The sequence below is a fragment of the Cebidichthys violaceus genome, unplaced genomic scaffold (genome assembly GCF_023349555.1).
Source record: "Cebidichthys violaceus isolate CVI_PGR_0920_01 unplaced genomic scaffold, fCebVio1.0.p SCAF_27, whole genome shotgun sequence".
In the NCBI taxonomy this organism is placed as follows: domain Eukaryota; kingdom Metazoa; phylum Chordata; class Actinopteri; order Perciformes; family Stichaeidae; genus Cebidichthys; species Cebidichthys violaceus.
In genome coordinates this window covers 4,923,968-4,948,343 of record NW_027176450.1, presented here as the reverse complement: position 1 = coordinate 4,948,343, position 24,376 = coordinate 4,923,968, and the positions used below count along the sequence as shown (strand labels likewise).

Sequence of the window (24,376 nt, the reverse complement as noted above, 5' to 3'; positions counted from 1 at the left end):
AAAAAAAACCAAAAGCGTTATCCTTTTCCTGTTTTGGTAACACAATGGTTGAAGCACTTCCTTTGTTCTTTAAATGGAGCCCTCATTTCCCCAGGAGATAGTACCAGGAGGCAGGTAGAATTGCATCGTGACAGCGAGGCTTATGGGAACCAATCCAAACGCAGATAGTGTCATTATTCTACAGCTATTACATTGTGCAATCAACAATTACAAGTTAGAGCAAACAATGCAAACATTCTAAATTCAGAGCATATCTATGACTGAGGAATTGCCTCCTCGTGGTTCTCAACATGGCGAGGTTGCTAACAGTGCTAACAGCACTAACAGTGCAAACAGCAGCATTGATTTTGCACTGCTATATGCTTTGTTTCCTAAACTGAATGTGAATTGGAAAATAACCACACCCTTTGCCCAAAGTAAAGTATTGTACGAGATATCTTTAAAAAGATATCGCCACAGATGTTACGTGAAGTCTGACTCTAAAAGAAGATTCGAGGTTGATTAGCAGTACCACAGGCCTGACAGACTTTCTCTTACTGACAATTATGTGATCTGTTTTTTGCAGCTTTTCTGAGCCATAAAACTCTCACAAGGCTTGTGTTCCTGCTCCAGGTTTCAACCTATTTGCTGTAGCGGTCCATGAATTTGGCCACGCACTTGGCCTGTCCCACTCCTCTGATCCCGGCGCTGTCATGTACCCAGCATACAACTTTGCCCCCAATTATGAACTTGAGCTCTCCTTCAGGGATGTCAAAGACATCCAACGCCTTTATGGTGAGTTCAGCTGACACAAAAAAAAAAAAAAATGTAATACAATGTAATGTAATAAAGATGTAATGTCAAACACTCTGATTGCAGTGTGAGATACTGTAGAACATGCTCAATTCAAAACAACCTCATCTTTGTGTCCTTCCAAACGGATAGTGTATTCAATTTAATATACACTACATCAGAAAATCATCTTTCTAATCTTTCATTATTATTCTGTTGAAATGTGTGAAGTCTTAAGATAATAACACAGTCACAGCTTCATTTTCAAATCCAAGATCTTACAGGCTTTCATTTGAACTTTTTTAGATCTTCTGGCATATTTTCACTTCACTTTGTTGCATTTCAGTCGATGCCTTTAAATGGTTTTAACTATTTTCAGTCTAAAAAAAATACATAGGAGAGTTGCAGCATATTAAAATGATTGCATAATGGTTAGTTTATTACATTAGTCATTAAATTGTGTATGTAAGATCACATACAATCTGCTAATGTAAATTAGCATGTTAGCTGACTGAAGCGGTTCGTTAGGAAGACCAAGATCTGGTCGGAGAAAGCGTCAAAATGGCGTGAAAGGTCTTTTGACCAAGTTTTGCTATAATTCATATTTGATGGGGAAAATAACATACTACACACAAATGTCTAGTAATCTAGTAAAGTATAGTAAGGCTTCAGTCCTGTGCTGTGTGTCTTGTGAGTCTTGTGACCGTATCGCTCTTTGTACTACGTTACCAGACTTCCTCTTTCACTCCTAACAGTGGCCATGTAGAGCGTCTTAATCTGACGCAAAGCGCTACTGACCAAGCTGCCGTATGACGAGTTTGAAGCGAGAACGGGCTGGTTCATAACACATGAACTGTGACTTTGGCTTGGAAGTGATTTTATTATTTGCGGATGATATATTCTTGTGAATAACGGTATCCTTGTACTTGACAGGCAGCTTTTATTTGATCCTAAAATAGTGAGCAGGGGACATTTCACAATGCAGGTTTGTTTGTTTCTGTCACTTGAACTCTTAACTTGTGTTGCCTGCAGGTATCAGTTCCAATTTTGCTTCACTATCTTCAAAAAAACCTCCTCCAAGAACACCTGACGAATGTGATCCAGACTTGTCCTTTGATGCTGTAACAGAGTTACAACAGGAGGTCCTGTTTTTTAAAGACAGGTATGTAAACTGTCCCAATATGTCTACAGCATGAGGGACGACGGACAGACCTTGTGCCTCCTTGGATACTGGATAAAGTAATAATTGAAATGTTTAAGATAACTTTATGCCTTTTCAGATTTATGTGGCGCAAACACCCTCAGTTTGATGAAACGAGAATCACCCTGATTAGCAGTCTGTGGCCAGACAGTGTACCTCCAAACCTGGATGCTGTCTATCAGAATGTGGAGAGGAATGTTAATTTGTTTTTCAAAGGTAAAATAAAGTAATATCCCAAAAGAGCACCTTGAGTTGTGCACTTTTCAAATGTAAAAAGCCTGTATACCCGAAAGGTTGATATAAAGTATACTGTATGTGTAAATGTGTTTTTGTTTCAGGTCATCAGTACTGGGTGCTGAGGCAGTTAAGACTTGAGGAGGGTTTTCCAAGAAACATATCGGACTTTGGCTTCCCCTCCGGAATAAAATCTGTAGACGCTGCTCTTCACTTCAGGAACGACCGCTACACTGTGTTCTTCACTGGAAACCAATGTTGGAGGTATTTAACAGTCTATACACTTCCCCAAAGCTACTTGCTAAGCTAACCGCTTGCTGGCTGTACCCTTGAATGCGTTCCATGAGTCTTGAATGGTGCACGGCTATCAGTAATTTGGGTTAAAAAAGATCTGGGTGATTAAAATGAGAAAGAGCTGATTCGCTAATTCAGGGTCTAAAAACAAAACTAGTGTAAGCGAACCACCATGACGTTTAGTCGTCTCATTATTGATAGAAACCATCTATTTTAAGACACATAAAAGCTCCAAAATTCATAAGAGGGTATTTACTGACTTATTTTATGTCATAGAACCAAAAAAACATTCATAAAACCCATTTGACTTCAAGACGAGGGAACCAGAAGTATGAAAATGCTGACTCAGCTGCAGGTTTTAGGACTCATTTCAGCAGCACTCCATTACTATCAGACACAAACCATTTTTAAGTATCATCAGGTGAACTATTAAAATAAATTCCACGTAATTAATGAGGCATTAACTATAACAATAATACCAGATTTGTGCATACAGTAAACTAGACTGGAGATGACTAGATTCAGATCAAACTGAAATGCCGGTCGGTGGCCCAGCTCAACATAGACACACGTGATCAAGATACTGTGACTCTTGGCATCTGTCTTTTGATGAGCACAGTATAGCACTTGCTTGGGTGTTGATGTAATAAAAATGTACACATCTCCTGTGTGAGTAATGGCTTGCTGTCTCATCCAATATGGGTTTTTGACTTGTGGTTTCATTAGACACCATGTAAGATTGTAAACATAGAGACGAAGCTTTACCATGTTGTCTTTGTGTGCAATGTACAGGTACAATGAGCAGCAGATGACAATGGAAGGATCAGCGGCGCTTATAGAGCAGCAATGGCCAGGCATTCCAACTCCCATAGACGCCGCTGTCTTCTATGAGGGTAGTTACATCACCTTCCTTTCCCCTTAAGTGTCATGAAAGGTGCTGCACATTAAACATGCTTTCATCAAATTCAATGTAAAAAATAATTGTTGTCTAATCCAAATTAATTGGATATAGACAACAGGTGGTTTATTCATCTGCTTCATTCTGTTGTGGCACATTTCATATGGACTGGCCGGTCTGGCTCATGATCACATTAAAAAAGTAATTATCTGTGCTGCTAATAATCCAAATCAGATTGATGGCCATGTGTATTTTGAGCACTGAGCTCATTTTAAGAATCACAATAATGGATCTTCATTCCCGTCAGGACTTGTGCACTTCTTCAAGGGAAACATCCACTACAAATTTGACCCCAGCTCCAAACATGTGTCCTCCAGCCCCACTAATGACCTGCTGGAATGCAGAAAGAGTGACAGTGAAATACTGACAGAGAGGTAATTGAAGGAAAGGTGCTCCATGAAGCGCGATGACGGCGGTGCTGTGTATCTGTTACGAAGCTCCTGTGTCAGCCATAACCACAACGCATGTAATATGAAACTGGGAAGTGATGAATGATGCTGGGAAGTGGTTAAAGAGTTACAGTATCAGTTACAATGTTGTAATTATGACATTAGTACCTTGTATCAAAGTACGTTTTTGAGTTGTTTGATTTTATGGTTGATGTTACAATTGTATGTGTTTCAATCTAATGCTGTTGCTGGATGTGTGTGTTTTTAAGATTGCACATGATACCTGCATTCCTTCTAAAGATACTCAACTATTATAAAATGTACTTATGTAGTTCTACCTTCACATCCCTGGGAAAATTATCCATTATACATATCTATAAAACATGAACTTGTGCTTATTTATTCATTCTCTGAGTGTCTGCATTCACTGGTGTTGATCAATTTACCTGAGACATACTTTGCAAGCAACACTACTGCTTTTTCTGTGTCCACTATGTGGTAACAGTGACCAAAATGTAGCTTTCCACTAACACTGATGTACAAAGTCATAGATTTTTACAGACACATCTGATGGAAAATAACCACCTTTAGTTGACTCACACATTTCTGCATGTAGTACCACACCCATTAATATGTAAAAGAATAAACCAACTTTCATGTTCTCAGTAGGAAAGATGGTTGAACCCAGATTATTTCATTACTTATTGTACTTCCTGACCTCTCAGAACTTTTAATTTGAAATGCAGGGTAACAGGGCTTTAGTTCATAATGACATGACACAACATGTCTTCACAGAAGCAACAAAAGCTTGAGGGCTGGAGGAGAAACACCAGCACAACATGCTAAAATACACCCATACATGATGGGAAGCACTGCTGTCAATCTTCTCAGAGGAGATACTTGAAATGCATTCATGACTTTGAGAAGTAAAACACATGTAGGACATGTAGGACATTTAATGACCTGATAATTAATGTAATTGATAACATGTTCATTCAGAGTCAGCCTTCTGGTCCCGTTAGTTGATGGTCTATTATTTCTTTCTTTTTTTTAAATAACTACATTACTGATTTTAATCAAATTTGCTGGAACATCTTTAGACAACACCATGTTGCCCATCTTAATGAATTTGCAGATCCAGACATTTCATTTTGTCGAGGTCAGCAAAACATCATCAACACCATTTGTTCTGGAGCTTTCACAAACATCAAACAAGCTTCTGTTAAAGGATTTGTTCAAATGTAATATGAACTATTACTATTTGAGGCCGATCTGGATTCAGATACAAATTTTAAATGTTTACATCTACATTTATTTATTTATTTTGCAAAACATTTTTTTAAATGAAGATACCCCAACAGAGTCGATTTTTACAACTCTTGCAAAATAAAACAAATAATGAAAAGAAAATGCGGCAGATTCACAAGATGGTGTGATTAGTTAATAGGCATTCGTCATGATTACAGCGTCTTGTTGTGGGAAACTTTTATGTTGGGTGTGCAATCAAAGCACAACTTCCTCTCTTGTCCATAAAAGGAGTATTGAGTCACTGACTTGAGGATGTAGTTGCTCAACACGCCCTGTTCTCTGCCTATAAATCAGCTACCTGCAGCACAGAAACACAAGCTGTAATCAAGGAAACATGAAGACTTTCAATCTGTGCATTCTACTGAGCCTGGCAGCCACAGTTTACTGCGTGCCAGTATCGCAGGTTACTGTGCAAGATGAGAATTTGGCAGAGGTGTGTATTCTTGCTTTGTCTTTTTCTGCATGCATTCTCACTATTTTGCTTTGTAGTGTATTTGGTCACGTTGACGTTCTAGGGATTCTGAATGTTAGGCTGTACAGGAAACACTAGTAGCTCCTGTATATAGTTTTCTGCATATTAACAGATACCACATAGATTATGTATATTTTACAGCTGATACATTTTTAAGTATAACTCCTGTTCTCTCTCTCAGAGCTACCTGAAGAAATTCTTCAACCTAACAGAGCAGACCGGTCCAACTATCAGACGGGGGGTCAGTCCGATGACCAAGAAGCTGAGTGAGATGCAGAGATTCTTCGGTCTCCAGATCACCGGGACCCTGGATACCAACACCATGGCGATGATGAAGAAGCCCCGCTGCGGCGTTCCAGACAGCAACATTGCCCGTTTCTCCACGTTCGGAGGAAACAAGTGGGAGAGAAACAGCCTGACCTACAGGTGAGTGATCTGAAGAGAGAGAGAGTGTGGGACAGATGAATTGTAGAGAGTCTCAGTCATAATACTCTTGACTGTTGTTCTGCCATCAGGATAGAGAACTACACACCTGACATGTCTGTGTCAGAGGTAGATGACTCCATAGAGAAAGCGCTGCAGGTTTGGGCCAAAGTCACTCCACTGAGATTCACGAGGATCTACAGCGGCACTGCTGACATCATGATCTCTTTTGGACGCCAATGTGAGTACAGAAGAAGTTTTCCACTCTCTACAGTTTATTGATAGTTCCATTAAGTGTCTTTGCTTTAACTCCATGTGTTTCTGTGTCCTGAATCACATTGAACATCCAGTGAATGGATTGTGCTTGCAAAACCTGACATGAGCATGTTCTTGTTAACAGCACATGGTGATTATTACCCCTTTGATGGCCCTGATGGCACTCTTGCCCATGCCTTCGGCCCAGCACCTGGCCTCGGAGGAGATGCTCATTTTGATGAAGACGAGACCTTCACTTTTCGCTCAAACACCGGTCAGTTTTGTCTTTGTCTACATAACTACTGTCGCTGTATGTATTGACATTGTTAAATCATAGAGTGGAGCTGTTACTAACCTGTAGCTCTGTGTCTTCTGCTGCAGGCTACGTCCTCTTCATGGTGGCTGCCCATGAGTTCGGCCACTCTCTTGGCTTGTCTCACTCTGATGATGCTGGTGCTCTCATGTACCCTGTGTACTCATACAGCAACCCTGACACCTTCGTTCTGCCCCAGGATGACGTCAACGGCATCCAGTCTCTCTATGGTTCGTACCAACTGGTTCAATCATTGATATGCCTGTTTGCACACATAGCACGTGACCATAAAACGTGTTAACGCCATCGTTGATTATGATTTTATTTAACCTCCAGGATCAAACCCTGACACGAATACCTCTGTAGATGAACCTCAGCCCCCCACCACCCCTGATGCCTGTGATTCCACCATGGTCTTGGATGCTGTTGCCACCCTGCGAGGAGAGATGCTCTTCTTCAAAGACAGGTATTGTAGACACACAGTAGAATGCTCAAAAGTTGGAACGATGAAGTCCATTAAGGGTGTTTTCTCTTCACAAAGAAGATGACTTATGAATGAAATGTCCTTGTGTGTTCTCAGCATCTTCTGGCGGAGCTACCCTCAGAGCAATACACCTCAGCAAAGTCTCATCACAAACTTCTGGCCCAATGCCCCCACCAACATCGACGCTGCCTATGAAAGCAGACACTCAGACAGAGTGTTTCTCTTTAAAGGTATGTGATCTCAATATGTGCTTGAGGCTCTAATATGACACCTTTTTCAAGATTTACCTTTACATGCAGATACTAATACGTGTTTTCTGTTAATCTCTGCACAGAACAGAAAGTGTGGGCTTTCAGTGGCTATGATCTAGTGCATGGCTATCCGAAAGCAATTTCAAGTTTTGGTCTGCCCAAAAGTGTGAAGAACATCGATGCGGCCCTTGTTGACGTGGAATCCCAAAAGACTCTGTTCTTTGTGGGCAGCGAGTACTACAGGTGTGTTCAAATGACGGGATGTGAAATGAATTCAGGCGACCGATGATGGTTCACAAGATGGATCAGTCTAACTCCTGTCCGTGTTTCCTCAGTTATGATGAGGCCAGAAAGACTATGGACCAGGGATTCCCCAAGCAAGTGGATCAGACCTTCTCCGGCCTGACCAGCAAGGTGACTGCAGCCTTCCAGTACAGAGGTGAGAGGCATTCAAAGCTTTCCAAGTCAAGGTTACGAAAATGAGAAAAAGTTTGCCCAGAAACTAACATTGGGTGAATCTGTGTTCTGCAGGTTTTACTTACATCTACAGTGGACCCTACATGTTTGAGTACAGCCTGAGGACGGGGAGGTTGTTCCGTGTGCTGAGGAACAGCTACTTCCTGCGCTGCAGCAACTTCTAGAGCAGTTTACTAACTACATTGTTAAAGTAGCTGCTCTGAATGAGAATGAAGGCAACATAGTTAAACTGTCCATAATATGTGATAATATATCTTATAGTATATATTTATATACGGGTATACTTCCACCATCTTATACGTTTTGTACGTTTTGTTATAGCAATTGTTTTTTAAAGTTAATTTAACTCTATTTTGTCTCACAATATTTATGTCATATTCATAATTGAATTTTTGCCGTTGTTATTTTTGTTTCTGTGTAAAATTTTTGTTTAATGTAGTTTAATTGTGGAACTTTGGAGCATGTTGCCTAAATGTATTTAACATTGTTACAATTGCACGTCTGCACAAACATTCATGTTTGTTTGCAAATATATAAAACAGAACAAATGTGACATATTTAAGAGAAATTGGCACCGTGATTAGCAAATAAAAGTTGTTTAAATACATTTCTGAGTAAGTTTTCTTGTTATTTTGTCTAGGCATTTGTTAGAGTATATGAAGAAAAAAGTTGCTTCTGGATGGTGAGATGTATTGGCCATTTAAAATGTTGTGTAGTGCAGTAGTTTAGAGTATTTTTTCATCACTAGAAATTTAAAAAAAATGCAGTAATATATACATTATATATGCATTATGAAAACAAAACAGAAACAACTAGTAATGCTATACAGAATCACATACATCCTCATAGTTAAATATTCTGAGACTTCAGCACGTTTAATGTTCCCCATCTTAGTTTAGCATGTTAGCATGCTAGCAGTTGCTAATTAGCACTAAACACAAAGTACAGCTAAGGCTGATGTGAACGTCGGTAGTTTTGCAGGTATTTGGTCATAAAACAAATCACTGGATGGATTGTAATGTCGACCTGATGATGGCGTTAAATGAAAAGTCAGAAAATCATAAAACTTTTTAGAATCCATGGTGAAGAAGACATGAATGTTTGCAGCAAATGTCGTGGTAATCTATCCAACAGTTGTTTTATGATATTCCACTCTGAACTACAAATGTCAGCCTCATGGTGGCGCTAGAGGAAAAGTCAGTACATTAGATACGTAACTTCACTCTGAGTTTGAGGGGACCATGAATATAATGGTAAGCGACCACTCAAAGCGCACACTACATGTCATCATTCACCCATTCACACCCTGATGACAGGAGCTGTACCATGCAAGGTGCTCCCTGCCCATCAGGACTAACTAACATTCATACCAAATGCACACACCGTAGGCACAGCTACAGCAGCAATTTGGGGTTAAGTGTCTCGCCCGAGGACACATCGACATCGACTAGTGGAGCCGGGATCGAACCAACGATCCCCCGATTGAAGGACAACCCTGCTCTACCACTGAGCCACAGTCGCCCCGTAATGCCATTGAAGTGTAATCCATTCAAGTAGTTGTTGATAATATTTCAGACACTGCTTCAAGAGTCTCTGAGTCGTTCTGAGAGTTCCAACAAGAAAGAAGGTTCTCCTGTTCCACCAGTAGTGATTCATACACATAATCAAACTGTACCAAGATAGCATCAGTGATGAATATTTATTTTTCTGAATACTGCAAATTAATTCAGAGCAGGTAGCATGAAAACAATAGTGTTTAGTGACTAAATCTTACCAACTTATATGATTTGTGATCTAAAATCAGTAGCATTGGGTCAATATACAGTATACAGAAATAATAACAATAACATATGATTTTACTAAACTTTGAAATAGAGTGTTGTACGTAACCAAATATGGTAATTTCTCTTGGATAAGGTTAATGCAGCCAAGTGGCCGGAGAATCCGGTTTGAGTGTGTCACATCCACACTACATCAACCACATTATGTCTAATAATACGCTGCTCACCGGTGAATGATGCAGGGAGGTGATTAACAGTGGCAACATCAGCATGTACTGTTATAATACAACGTAGTTCTAGGAAACTTATAATGACCTATGAAGTAGAAACTCATATTTTCATGGAAACAGAAATTATGTTTTAATTAAAGCTTTGTGTGTTTTTGTTCAATTTGACGAATCACGCACGCAGATGGATGGATGGATGGATAGATAGATAGATAGATAGATAGATAGATAGATAGATAGATAGATAGATAGATGGGTAGATCACATGCTGCTTTCCTATTGCTACACCTTCATCTTCATCATCTATGTTTACTGTGTGGATTTACCTGAAGCAAAAGTTGCACAACAAACACTACCGCTCCTCCCAATGTCCAGTGTTAGGAAACAGCAACCACAATGTAGTTTTCCACGAACAATAAAGTACAAATGTTTGAAAAATAGATACATACATTCATAATAATGTGATCGTGTGATAAAGAAAATAATCTGGTTTGCGGAGGGAAACTTCTCTGTCAGTTGAAGTACAGCACCCATAAATATGTGATAGTATGAACTGACCTCACTGTCGTTATCATAAAGACAGAAACACGTATCTATAAACCTGATTGTTACAGTGGTTCAGCTGTGAAGCGGTCAGTGAGTGGATTTGTACAGCATGTGGCATCTACAAATACTCCATTACCTGTCAGAAGGACCCTTGACGTGAAGCAGCATGTCTGTGTAAGAGGAGACAGTCTGCGATCAAAGACCTGTGGATCCACGACAAACTGCCGTAACAACTTGAGGATATCGCTCAGAATACTACCTTAAGTGACAGATTAAGATATCAGCAAACATAATCCCATGTTCAGCTCCGCCTGCTGAATTGGTCAAAAGACAACAATGAGTCTCACTTCCTTATAACTTACTTTATTCATCCCATTTGTTCCTAGAATATGTGATGTTAAAATCTGTGGTTTCTATATGGAAATGACATATGTCATCGGGATTTTTGGGGCTGAGCAATCAAAGCCAATCTTCTCCGTCTTATCTATAAATGGAACACTTCTTGAGTCACTGACTCAGGAAGGTAGTTGCTCAACACGCCCACCCCTCAGGGCGTCCACTCCTTAGCCTATATAACAGCTGACTCCAGAACAGACAAACAAGACGCATCCAACGAGGAAGCATGAGGTCCTGCAGTCTGTACATCATACTGAGCCTGGCAGTCACACTCCACTGTGCACCTGCATCACAGGTCACTGTGCAAGATGAAGGTTATGCAGAGGTATGTATGTATCCATTACTTTGCATTTAAGACGTGTTCAAGATGTGCATTTTGTGGACTTTTGTTCATTACTGACTTACCAGTATCAAATCCTTGCATTCCTCTACAGAGCTACCTGAAGAAATTCTTCAACCTAACAGAGCAGACCGGTCCAACTATCAGACGGGGGGTCAGTCCGATGACTAGGAAGCTGAGTGAGATGCAAAGATTCTTCGGTCTCCAGATCACCGGGACCCTGGATACCGACACCATGGCGATGATGAAGAAGCCCCGCTGCGGCGTTCCAGACAGCAACATTGCCCGTTTCTCCACGTTCGGAAGAAACCTCAAGTGGGAGAGAAACAGCCTGACCTACAGGTGAGTGATCTGAAGAGAGAGAGAGTGTGGGACAGATGAATTGTAGAGAGTCTCAGTCATAATACTCTTGACTGTTGTTCTGCCATCAGGATAGAGAACTACACACCTGACATGTCTGTGTCAGAGGTAGATGACTCCATAGAGAAAGCGCTGCAGGTTTGGGCCAAAGTCACTCCACTGAGATTCACGAGGATCTACAGCGACACTGCTGACATCATGATCTCCTTTGGACGCCGATGTGAGTACAGAAGAAGTTCCAGTGGTGGAAGCAGAACAGATCCTTTACTTTACTTAAATAAAACAGTCTAAAATACTGTATCACAAGTAAAAGTCCTGCATTCTTTTTGTTACTTAACTGAAAGTATAGAAGTATAATCTAAAATATTTTTTACTACATTATATTATATTGTTTTTATCATCATATAGAGTCTTGATCTTTAAAATAAAAAAATAAACAATTTGGAGTAGAAGTATAAAGTAGGATGAAATCAAATATAGCATAAAGCATAGCGTATCATTTATCAGCCACTGTTATACTTCATGCACAGACCGCAAGAACCTAAAGAATGTATTTAAGTACAGTACTTGGGTAATGTACTTCCACATCGATTTGACTCTTTTTGGTATTGTTTGATTTTCTTTCAAGTGTATCTCTTTGTTATTGCAACTATAATGTTCTACATTTGTTATTCTGATTCAGCTGTGTGAGGTATCTATCTTTCAGCATGTCCTATTGAGCTTGTTGACACCTCTGCAATAGTTGCATATTTGAGTGGCATATCCCTTAATTACTGACAATGGTTGCAGTGCAGTTACATAATATATATTACTTAACATAACAAAGACACAACAGTCATTCTTCTGGTGGCATGCCAGAGCTTGCAGTCATCTTGGAGGCATCGTTACTGTTTTTTAAGGATTAAGTGACTGTGTTTATTTGAGCTCAGGTTGGTGATCTTGATAACCCACAGAGAAGTTTGTGTTGCGGTATAATAGCAATGAAATGCTTTTGTCTATCCAGTTGTGATTTGCTGCTTTTTACAAAGATACAGTAAGTGCAGGAGAAAACAACATTTCACAGCAGAAGTTCTAGTTTGCAAAACCTGACATGAGCATGTTCTTGTTAACAGCACATGGTGATTATTACCCCTTTGATGGCCCTGATGGCACTCTTGCCCATGCCTTCAGCCCAGGACCTGGCATCGGAGGAGATGCTCATTTTGATGACGACGAGACCTTCACTCTCCGCTCAAACAGAGGTGGGTTTTTATATTGATGCACAGCATAGTGTCTCTTTTACCCACTAACTGTCACTGTGTGTTTTGACATGGTTTAATCATGGAGAGGGGCGTAATAAGGCAGCAAGCTCTGAAGTGTCTTAAAGCTGCATTCTCTCTAGTGTCCATCAGGGGGTGACTCCTCTGGTTGTATTGAAGTCTATGAGAAAATGACTCTACTTCTCTCTTGATTTATTACCTCAGTAAACATTGTAAACATGAGTTCATGGTCTCAATCTCTAGTTTCAAGTGTTCTTCAATACAGCATGATGTTCATTTAGTAAATTATGGTCAATTTAGAGTCAAACAGACCATAAAGCAGTGGGGTATGCTTGAGGGCGGGCTTACTGTGATTGACAGGTCATTACCACGGTGTTGTCTGGTCTGGGAGTTGTCATGTCGTTTTCTTGTTTTCTTGTTTTCCAAATTTAACCCTTTCACAATGTGTTTTCAGTTCATGAAAACCTCTTATTCTATGTTGTACCTAGCTCAGCCCTCTCATGTCACTTGGTAGCAAAAGAACAAGATGGCGCCTGCCAAACTCAAGGCTTCAAATCATTGTCCACAAACCAATGGGTGACGTCACGGTGACTTTGTCCACTATATCCAGTCTATCACTGTTACTAACTTGTAGCTCTGTGTCTTCTGCTGCAGGCTTCGTCCTCTTCATGGTGGCTGCCCATGAGTTCGGCCACTCTCTTGGCTTGTCTCACTCTGATGATGCTGGTGCTCTCATGTACCCCACGTACTCATACAGAAACCCTGACACCTTCGTTCTGCCCCGGGATGACGTCAACGGCATCCAGTCTCTCTATGGTTCGTAACAACTGGCTGGATCACACACATAGCCTGTGATCAAATTCTCTGACAATCTCTTGTACAACCTTTGATTATTCTACTCAACTGTTTGGGCTTTAGTGTAATGCAATCCAGGGCTTTCTAAATACTTGGGGACTCATTTTGTCTATGTTCCAGGTCCAAACCCTGACACGGATACCTCTGTAGATGAACCTCAGCCCCCCACCACCCCTGATGCCTGTGATTCCACCATGGTCTTGGATGCTGTTGCCACCCTGCGAGGACAGATGCTCTTCTTCAAAGACAGGTATTGTAGACACACCGGAACTTCTGATTCTAAAGCCCTAGGATTGTTTTTCATTGTAAGAGGTGTGGCATATGTGCAAAATGTCCTTGTGTGTTCTCAGCATCTTCTGGCGGAGCTACCCTCAGAGCAATACACCTCAGCAAAGTCTCATCACAAACTTCTGGCCCAATGCCCCCACCAACATCGACGCTGCCTATGAACACTCAGACAGAGTGTTTCTCTTTAAAGGTATGTGATCTCCTTATCTGATCATTTCAAGTGTATCTCAATGTTTTGCTTTTTTATGTCAACTTTCTTTTGAAATATTTTCCGCCTGCAGGTCGTAAAGTGTGGGCCTTCAATGGCTACGACCGTGTTCGTGGCTATCCTAAAAAACTTACCAGCTTTGGTCTGCCAAGAGGTGTGAGGAAAATCGATGCTGCCCTTTATGACGTGGAGTCTGGCAAATCTCTGTTCTTTGTGGGCAGCTATTACTTCAGGTGTGTTCAGAGTGTGCTGTTTTTAGTATTCTAACTCTTGACCCTTATTGAATGTATCTAACTCCTGTCTGTGTTTCCTCAGTTATGATGAGGCCAGAAAGACTATGGACCGGGGATCCCTCAAACGAGTGGATCAGACCTTCTCAGGCCTGACCAGCAAGGTGACTGCAGCTTTCCAGTACAGAGGTGAGAGGCATTGAGGCAAAGCTGACCTGAGTTTTCCAAGTCAAAACTGCAGTTTTTCCTGACAAATGAAGGAAGAATCCTTCTTCATTCTTTTCAGCCTTTAAAAGAAAAGTGACATTTGGAGTACTTATTAGCTGAGAGTGACATGAGAAGATCCATACCACTTTGTTCCCACATCTGCCTGTTAAAGATGCAGCAGATTTAGTTAGCTTAGATAGCTAGCTGTTTTCCTTCTGACCTGCCGTTATGCTAAGCTAAGTTAACCGTCTGCTAGATCCAGCCTCATATTTAATGGACAAACATGACAGTGGTATCAATATTTTCATCTAATTTTGGGAGGGGAAGAAGGAATTAAGTATTTTTCCCAAAATGTTAAACGTTCCTATAACTAGCCCAGAAACTAACATTGGGTGAATCTGTGTTCTGCAGGTTTTACTTACATCTACAGTGGACCCTACATGTTTGAGTACAACCTGAGGACGGGGAGGTTGTTCCGTGTGCTGAGGAACAGCTACTTCCTGCGCTGCACCAACTTCTAGAGTAGTTTACTAACTACATTGTTAAAGTAGCTGCTCTGAATGTACACTGACTATGTTAATAAAGTCAATATTTAATTGTATAAAATGTATTTAGAGCAGCAGTTTATAAATAAAATGTAAAACATATTTTTGTTTGACATCTTGTAAATCCGATTAAAAGTCTAATCTGAGGGCCTTCTGCTGTCAGGGAAGTTCCTGGTGATGAAACATTTCAAAGAGGTTCTTCAAGATAGCAAGTCCACTTGCATTTGACCTGTTACTGGCGCTGCTGTTCTTTTTATATGTTGTCTAATGATATTATAGATGATCTGGAAAGCTGTGTGTAACCAATGCATTACAATATTGTTACTGATACAACAAAAACAGGATCAACAAAGGTCTCGTAGTGTTCTTGCAAATTAATAAAATCAATATAAAAGTGAACCTTTATGAAGGCTCTGACACTTTCATTTTGTGACTGTACACTTATGCTCTTATTATGGAACTGCTGTGGCTCAGGGAGGAGAGCGGGTCGTCCTTTAATCTCAATGTTGGCAATTCGATCCCCGGCTTCCGCTGTCCACATGTCAAAGTGTTATTGAGCGAGACTCTAAACTCAGCAGCTCCTTGCTTTTAAAGTTTAGGATGGATTAATACAAAGGACAGATTTTATGCATGTACCTGCACATGACGATTGTAATACAGATTTATATTCAGCATCAGATGTTTCTAAATATGAATTGTCAGAAAAGAGGATCAATAAGCTTCCCAGCTGGATGTTGTAGGATTCACTTTATGAGCATCCACCACAAATACAGTGGGGATAAAAAAGGCCCAAACAGGCACAGGGTGTCACAATATACAAACAACAGGAAGCTCAATGCTCATAAACAAAAGTGTTAACAGTAAATCAAAAATATTTAAAAAGTAGAAATACTGTTCTCTGACAATGAGACTGAGGTGCTCAGCCTGTTAGATTGTGTCTGATGCCATTTGAGTCACAAATGAAGAATGTGAGCTTATAGAGGTACAGCGCTTTTCTAGTCTTTCCGACCATTCAAAGCTCTTTCACACTACTTGTCATTATTCACCCATTCACACCCATTCATACACTGATGGCAGTGCCCCATGCCCACCATCAGCGAACTAACTAACATCTACACACACACACACACACACACACACCGTAGGCGGCGACAGCTATGGGAGCAAGTTTGGGGTTAAGTGTCTTGCCCAAGGACACATCGACATGCGACCAGCAGAGCCGGGGATCAAACCACCAATCCTTTGATTGAAGGACGACCCTGCTCTCCACTAAGCCACAGTCGCTCAATGTCCTGGTGTCAGGACATTGAGTTTGGTCCAGTAATTTGATGCTAAATTCCATAGTCAGAGCATTGATACAGCAGAAAACAACTATTGTTGTTAATAGATACTATTGTATCTATGTCAAGATATAGTAGAGTAATGTAGAGTAATAGCACTCTCCAACTGCATGTGTTTTTATCAGAGCCCATGTGTTTTTACCCCCCCCCCCCCCCCCCCCCCCGACTCCCTCTCCCATCACTACACCTATTACCTCTCCCCCTGTTGTTCTAAATGGGCATGTTCAGACATTTGCAGGAATGTTTTATTGCCCCATCATGCATATTTTTGTGCTCTTCACCTCGCTAACAAAACACTGAAAGAACCAACTAGTGCACTAGTCCAAATCTACATTTGAGCAGAGCCCGAGAGGAAGAATAAGTAAAGTACCCGGAGTCGTTCCTTCTTTTCTGCGGTAGACAGAAAAAGGAATCATGGAACCTGCACTGGCTGTTAAGACTGTGATGATAGTTGTGATTGTTGCACTCTGTGGAGCGGTGCCCACCACTTCACCCAGCCACGAAGAGCTCGCTAAAGCCCAGGTAATCATGAGGCGTTTGTTGGTGGTGTTTCACCTGCCGATACAAGTGAGGGAATCAGTTCTTCTCTGTGATTCTGTAAAATCTATTTGATTTGTTTCAAAGCTGTCAAACAATGAAGTTACACCCTATTTGAAATTTTGGAACACGAAAAGAAAAAATGTGCTTCCCATTTTCGGAAATCTATTTAAAGTCAGCTTTCCAGTACCACAGATTGGTTTGAACAATTTCCCAAGCTACACTTTGTACCAGACACTGGCTCAGCTTTAAGATGCAGAGAATCTTTAAAGGAACAGAGTGTAGCATTTACGGGGATCTATTGGCAGAAATGGAATATAATATGAATTAGTAGGTTTACTTGTGTGTATAATCACATGAAAATAACCTACCCTACCTTTGTCCAGTGTCTTCTTCTTGTGCAGCTGCACTAAAACACACAGAGAGCAACATTTAAAAAACAAAAACCACGTCAGGGCCATTGGTAGGTCTAGTTTATGTGACTTTATTATGAAATACATATTTATCCAACAGCCAACAATTAGCTTTTATCTATTAATTCAGTTCACTCTGATTGATTTGCTATTGTGTTGTGCAACCCGGTGTTGCAGAATGACAACAAATGATGATTGAATTTGAGATTGTATCATCCAATTTTAGATTTCAGTAGAACATAAGAGAGAAAATAAGACAGAAATAGTGAGCGTCAAACTCAACATGAATTCCACTTAGTGCTTGTGCACAGATTAAGTAAAGTAGGACAGGCAGAGCTCTGCTGTGGTGATAATACACCGTGTGGTTATTACACAACAGTGTGTAATACAGCTCTGATTACAGTTACTGTAACTAATAGGGCTGATATCAGTCAAATAAATTACAAACAGCAATGTTGGATTACATTCATGCAGCATTCTCAATCCAGAGCAGGAATGGGTCACTAATAATGAGAATGATTATTCTTTAAAAATATACAGAACAAAATACAGACCACAACAAGTATCAAAAATTTGTTTTGATTTCATGACAATCTGTAGGATTATAACTACAATGTTAATGTATCTTTTCTGCATAATCTGCATTTATAGTACAATGACTTTTCCGTCAGATTAATCATGTATGGAGTTCTGTTTTAACATGAGAAGTGTGTCTTCCTGTTGTCTTTGTCCAGGACTATCTGTCTCACTTCTTCTCTGATGTGGGCGTCAGCGCCCCCAGCAGTGTCCGCCGCAGCTCTCTGGATTCCTTTCAAGACACTCTCAAAAAAATGCAGCTGTATTTTGGCCTAGAGGTTTCTGGGCAGTTGGACTCCAACACCCTGGAGGTGATGGCTTGCCCCCGCTGTGGTTACACGGACATGACCAGATATGGCCACTTTGACGGTCAACCAAAGTGGGACAAGACCGTGGTCACATACAGGTAGGACACAAGATCTCCGTGTCGGGACAGAGAGCAGCAAGTCTCTGTGAGATCTTCATCCAAACATAAAGCACAATAAAGCTGCCGTTGAGAGATTTCTAAACCATTTTCCCTCTCACACCCCGCAGAATAACTGACTACACACCAGACTTGAGTCAAAGTGATGTGGATGCCACCATAGCCAAGGCTCTGAAACTCTACAGTGACATCATTCCTCTGGATTTCCAGCACATCCACAACGGCACCGCTGACATTATGATCATGTTCAAGGCTCGAGGTAACGCGGGGCCGTCGGTGTCTTTGAGAACATGTCTGATTTAGTGTTAACTACTTTTCTCCTCTGGAAACCAGACCATGGAGATTTTGCTCTTCACACTGGTTCCCTCGACTTAAAGCCAATATGATATTTACATATTTACATGTTTTGTTCAGCAAGATAATCTTCACAAATGAACACTACTTTTTGATTTCTGAAGTGTGAATGCAATCGGCAGAAGTACAAACATAAAATTAGACTCTAAAGGAACTCCACCACGGTCACATGACTTCTCCTGTCCACCACTAAGCTAAAGGAGGACTAGTGTTCCAGTGAGGACGTTGGACACTTGTTAGCAACCACCTTTTTTAAGACACTTAAAAGCTTCTAAATTCACCAGAGGGGTATTTACTGATGTATTATTCTATATCGTAGAAAATCTCAGAAGCGTGTGTTAACCACAGACCATATTTCAGGCATCTAACTAAAAACTTGTTCTGACTCATTTCTCGGTTTTAGGACTCATTCGTGCAGCTCTCTATAGCTAATAAATAGCTAGAGTTAACGTCAGTTACCCACCTTAAATACATTCAAGTTTTAAAGGCTAATCATGTGTTTGGGGAACAACCTATCACATCATTTTGAGAAATAAGACCACATTTTTAACGTCTTTGGGTGATTATGTAACCACAATTACTTTAGTGTGTATCTGCAGGATCCAACTTGTTCTTGGTGGCAGCCCATGAGTTCGGCCATGCACTGGGATTAGCCCACTCTCAGGTCCAGACGGCCTTGATGTATCCCACCTACCAGTATGTGAACACAGAGTGCTACATGCTACCAGATGACGACAGACAGGGAGTACAAGCTATCTACGGTGACGGCCCTACTCATTCACATAGACAGATTTTTGGGGGCATCGTATTTCAGAAACATCTTTACCTGTTTCTTTATATTTTATAGGAGTCAGAGCAACATCATCTCAACCAACAATGACAAATCCGCAGCCCACCAAAAAACCTGTGCCAAAACCACAACCTAGACCTGAACCAGATCCTGAAACCACATCAGAACCTCCTCCAGACAGATGCAACATGAACCTGATCTTTGATGCTGCAACCTCCATTCAGCGTAGTCTTTACTTCTTTAAAGACAGGTTTGTTTTTTATTTCGTCATTTGAGTTTTACAATAACATGTACTTCATGTATTATTTATGTGTTATCTTATTAAAATGTAGATGCATAGAGTTGGGTTTCTTTTCTCAGTATGGGGCCACGGCCAGTTCATCATTGGATTTTGTGTTGCTTTGTCAGACATTTCTGGAAGAGGAGCAGCTCCTGGGACGGCATCAGTACAAACAAAATACGTTCTGTCTGGCCTGGAATCAGCAGAGTTGATGCTGCTTATGAGTACAAGAAACGCAATACTGTCATTTTCTTTGAAGGTACAACCTGTAGTTTAGTAATCTTGGTTACAGTTTTTGCCCGTTGCTTGAACACTATAGACCCATGCTTAGACTAAAGTAACACAACTTGAAGCTTTTGTTACCATACCTCAAACACATGTACCCATACCTTAAACAAAAGCGCTGCTTTGCACTCTAGTTGCAATTCTGCAACACACTTACTCCTTTATGCAACACACCTGGTCCTGCATACTACACTCTATTTCATACATAAGACACTTTGTTCAAAAATGAAATCTCAGGGTGCCATTTGGAAAACACATGTATCCAAAATACAATACACATCGGGTAATTGCAACCACTCAAATACACACCTGAAGGCACTTACTTGCAAAACTGAACACCAATCAGCCAGCTACAAAAAGCCCTCAGTTTAGCCATTTCAAGAACTTTGCAAGCATGGATGGAGGGAGAGCAAGAGGCAGAGGCAGAGGTAGAGCAAGAGCAAGAGGAAGAGGAGGAGGACAAGGTCAAGGTCGAGGAGGCCATGCACGGACCCCTATTCCTGATGATATAAGAGCAACTTTGGTGGACCATGTCATCAACCATGGCCTGACTATGAGGGAAGCTGGGCAGAGAGTCCACCCACATCTAAGCCGCTTCACAGTGGCATCTGTAATAAGAACATTCCGACTAGAAAACAGGTATGTCTTCACCTCTCTATCTTCTACTCTACTCAGATGGTATTTACAGCACTCTACTACAGTATATCACATTACCACATCACATGTACAGGGTATTGCAGAGTGCTAATGCTCCCTTTGCAGCCAAAGTGGTAATTTTTGTGAAACATACCATGATTACTTATAATGACATGTTTCAGTACAGTGGATGATACAGTATATACAGTAAAGTACTGTAAGAAAAAGAAGCAAACCGATGACAATTTGTGGTTGTATTTCACTAGAATGACTAGAAGACCTTCTGGGGGAGGACGCCAACGCCTGTTCACACAACAGCAGGAACTTGCCGTTGTGGACCTAGTGAGGGCAGACAATGCCATCCGTCTCCACCAGCTATGACAGAAAATACTTGCAGACAGGCAAGTGTTCAACAACATAAACCATGTGAGCATCACCACCATCAGACGCATCTTGGGAGAACACAACATCACCATGAAGCAGCTCTACAGGGTCCCATTTGAGAGGAACAGTGTCAGGGTCAAAGGACTTCGAGCTGAATATGTATGGGTAAGTGTAACTGTCCTTTACATTTACAATACAGTATTTCTGAAATCCAGTAGCAGCTGAATATGTACCATATCAGTACCACATGGATCCATTCGGAGAGCTACACAGGTACCTGTGATGGGGTGAGGGTTCTGTATGTGTAGCACTGTAGTACAGTAATATGTTTTCTTTTTTGTTACAGAGAATCTTGGCCATGGATGGAGCTGCACAGACTCATGAATTAATTTTCATTGATGAAGCTGGATTCGACCTGAGCAAAACAAGACGACGGGGTCGTAATGTAATTGGCCAAAGGACAATTGTGCACGTCCCGGGGCAGCGCGGGGGAAATATCACAATGTGTGCCGCCATAAGCCTTCGAGGGCTTCTGCATCATCATGCAAAACTAGGTCCATACAATAGCCAACATATACTCACATTTCTAGATGCTCTCCATAATATAGTTGTACAGAACAGACCAGATCAGCCCAGGTTTGTGGTGGTATGGGATAATGTCAGTTTCCATCGGGCTGCTCTGGTCCAGGCCTGGTTCACCAACCACAATCAATTAGAAGTGGTATACTTGCCCCCTTACTCACCATTCTTAAACCTTATAGAGGAATTATTTTCGGCTTGGAGATGGCGTGTATATGACCGCCAACCACATGCCCGCATGCCTCCTCTGCAGGCAATGGAACATTCAGGTGACAGCAATCCATGGATGGTTTCGTCATGCAAGGGGATATTTTCCCCGGTGCCTAGCCGGAGAAGACATTGCTTGCGATGTCGATGAGGTCCTGTGGCCAGACCCCAACAGACGGCGGGATCCATGAGCCCACGTATGCACAATTGCCATGATTTTCTGTGTTTACAGTATAGTGTTTTTTCTATTATTATTATTTTCTTTTTTGCTTTATCTGAATTCATGCTACTGCAATGTACAGTGCTGCAATGTACAATATTGAGTAGGCCTATTTGCTTTTTTGGTTGTTTGAAAATGTGCCTCCTGAAAATATGCCTTCTGAATAAACAGTGAAAATCAAAGACTGCAGTGTTTTATATAAAGTAGACTAGTGTGTTCCTACTGATCTGAAAGTGTATGCATATGATGCAAGTATGTGTCATTTTGTCATCAGTTACATTTTGACAAAGGAATGTTAGGTTTTGATAGCAGAGTTTAGGTTTTGATAGTAGAGTTTCAATTTGACACAGATGTGAATGGTATATTTCCCAGTGTTGTGTCATGTTTACTTGTGTGTAGAGTTTTGGCACAATGAGCAAAGTTTTGCAAAATGTGTTCAAGCAACGGGCAAAAACTGTAAAACATCTGTGTGATGACATTGCATGCGGGAAAGACAAAGAAAGTGCATGACTATGGGGTGGAATGAATATATATCAGCATTTAGTCACTTATGTCTCGAATATCTGCCACGTCTTTGAGCATGTGTCTGAATCCCTGCCATCTTTATAATTCTGTAGCTGCATTTCTTCTCTCTGTAGTTTTGGAATCAGTAGTTCATCAGCCTTAGTTAAAATCTGTTTGGGGAAGTACAATCAGTAGTGTGGAAAAGGAAATGTCATTTCAGGTGTTGGAACTGGGAAAGTCCCACATAGTACAATGTAGTCATCATGATATTATATTGGTAGAATGACCCACCGTCACTCTGAACGGGGTTGATCTAAACTTACCCCAATAACTCTTTAATATATTTGTATTTAGTATGATGTTGTGGCTCTTTGATAATAGTATTGTGTTGATACATGTATGTTCATATGTCAAAAGCATGTATTCTTTTAGTCAGTCTGATGTGTGTTGTTTGTGTTGTTTCAGTGTTGTTTGTGTGTTGTTTGCGTGTTGTTTGAGTGTTGTTTGTGTGTTGTTTGAGTGTTGTTTGAGTTGTTTGAGTGTTGTTTGTGTTATTTGTCTGTTGTTTGTGTTGTTTGAGTATTGTGTGTGTTGTTTGTGTGGTTTTTGTGTTGTTGTTTGTGTTTGTTGTTTGAGTGTTTGTGTTGTTTGAGTGTTGTTTGAGTTTTTTGTGTTGTTTGAGTGTTTGTATTTTGTTTGAGTGTTGTTTGTGTGTTGTTTGAGTGCTGTTTGTGTTGTTTGCGTGTTGTTTGAGTGTTGTCTGTGTGTTGTTTGTGTTGTTTGAGTGTTGTTTGTGTTGTTTGTGTGTTGTTTGAGTGCTGTTTGTGTGTTGTTTGTGTTGTTTGAGTGTTGCTTAAGTTTTGTTTGAGTGTTGTTTGTGTGTTGTTTGTGTTGTGAGTGTTGTTTGTGTTGTTTGAGTGTTGTTTGTGTGTTGTTTGAGTTGTTTGAGTGTTGTTTGTGTTGTTTGAGTGTTGTTTGAGCTTTGTTTGTGTTATTTGTGTGTTGTTTGAGTGTTGTTTGTGTTGTTTGAGTTGTTTGTGTGTTGTTTGTGTTGTTTGCGTGTTGTTTGAGTGTTGTCTGTGTGTTGTTTGTGTTGTTTGAGTGTTGTTTGTGTTGTTTGTGTGTTGTTTGAGTGCTGTTTGTGTGTTGTTTGTGTTGTTTGAGTGTTGCTTAAGTTTTGTTTGAGTGTTGTTTGTGTGTTGTTTGTGTTGTGAGTGTTGTTTGTGTTGTTTGAGTGTTGTTTGTGTTGTTTGAGTGTCATTTGAGCGTTGTTTGTGTTATTTGTGTGTTGTTTGAGTATTGTGTGTGTTGTTTGTGTTGTTTGAGTGTTGTTTGAGTTGTTTGTGTTGTTTGAGTGTTGTTTGAGTGTTGTTTGTGTATTGTTTGAGTGTTGTTTGTGTTGTTTGCGTGTTGTTTGTGTTGTTTGAGTGTTGTTTGTGTGTTGTTTGAGTGTTGTTTGAGTTGTTTGAGTGTTGTTTGTGTTGTTTGAGTGTTGTTTGAGCGCTGTTTGTGTTATTTGTGTGTTGTTTGTGTTGTTTGAGTATTGTGTGTGTTGTTTGTGTTGTTTGTGTGGTTTGAGTGTTGTTTGTGTGTTGTATGTGTTGTTTGAGTGTTGTTTGAGTATTGTGTGTGTTGTTTGTGTGTTGTTTGCGTGTTGTTTGTGTGGTTTAAGTGTTGTTTGTGTGTCGTTTGTGTTGTTTGTGTGTTGTTTGAGTGTTTTGAGTTGTTTGAGTGTTATTTGTATTGTTTGAGTGTTGTTTGAGCGTTGTTTGTGT

At 40.6% G+C, this 24,376-nt stretch overlaps 2 protein-coding genes across 2 annotated transcripts in view; both read left to right on the top strand.

The window, feature by feature from the left end:
- Positions 1–22,267, top strand: part of LOC137880072 (uncharacterized) — a 28,654-nt gene extending 6,387 nt beyond the window's left edge. The window contains exons 6-27 of the mRNA XM_068721160.1: positions 613–774; positions 1,804–1,933; positions 2,052–2,188; positions 2,311–2,470; positions 5,522–5,588; positions 5,809–6,053; positions 6,143–6,291; positions 6,451–6,579; positions 6,687–6,848; positions 6,955–7,084; positions 7,199–7,332; positions 7,437–7,596; positions 7,689–7,792; positions 7,885–7,991; positions 16,812–16,934; positions 18,097–18,344; positions 18,473–18,621; positions 19,316–19,477; positions 19,564–19,756; positions 19,915–20,710; positions 20,974–21,256; positions 21,438–22,267. Of these exons, the coding sequence (XP_068577261.1) occupies positions 613–774; positions 1,804–1,933; positions 2,052–2,188; positions 2,311–2,470; positions 5,522–5,588; positions 5,809–6,053; positions 6,143–6,291; positions 6,451–6,579; positions 6,687–6,848; positions 6,955–7,084; positions 7,199–7,332; positions 7,437–7,596; positions 7,689–7,792; positions 7,885–7,991; positions 16,812–16,934; positions 18,097–18,344; positions 18,473–18,621; positions 19,316–19,477; positions 19,564–19,756; positions 19,915–20,122 (3,059 nt within the window). The 3' untranslated portion in view covers positions 20,123–20,710; positions 20,974–21,256; positions 21,438–22,267. The remainder of the gene's footprint in view (positions 1–612; positions 775–1,803; positions 1,934–2,051; positions 2,189–2,310; positions 2,471–5,521; positions 5,589–5,808; positions 6,054–6,142; positions 6,292–6,450; positions 6,580–6,686; positions 6,849–6,954; positions 7,085–7,198; positions 7,333–7,436; positions 7,597–7,688; positions 7,793–7,884; positions 7,992–16,811; positions 16,935–18,096; positions 18,345–18,472; positions 18,622–19,315; positions 19,478–19,563; positions 19,757–19,914; positions 20,711–20,973; positions 21,257–21,437) is intronic.
- LOC137880094 (collagenase 3-like) lies at positions 11,007–15,416 on the top strand. Its single transcript, XM_068721199.1, has 10 exons — positions 11,007–11,105; positions 11,215–11,462; positions 11,552–11,700; positions 12,593–12,721; positions 13,394–13,555; positions 13,715–13,844; positions 13,945–14,072; positions 14,164–14,323; positions 14,406–14,509; positions 14,939–15,416. Exons 1-10 carry the CDS (start codon positions 11,007–11,009, stop codon positions 15,046–15,048), a joined length of 1,419 nt encoding a protein of 472 aa, XP_068577300.1. The 3' UTR covers positions 15,049–15,416.
- Positions 22,268–24,376: the final 2,109 nt, after the last annotated feature.

What these genes read in the sequence shown, in the direction of transcription:
- LOC137880094 (XM_068721199.1), top strand. Translation starts at nt 11,007, where the DNA reads ATGAGGTCCTGCAGTCTGTACATCATACTGAGCCTGGCAGTCACACTC. An exon ending in AGAAACAGCCTGACCTACAG is followed by an intron (nt 11,463 to 11,551) that starts GTGAGTGATCTG and finishes TTCTGCCATCAG; the next exon opens with GATAGAGAACTACACACCTG. An exon ending in ATGCTCTTCTTCAAAGACAG is followed by an intron (nt 13,845 to 13,944) that starts GTATTGTAGACA and finishes GTGTGTTCTCAG; the next exon opens with CATCTTCTGGCGGAGCTACC.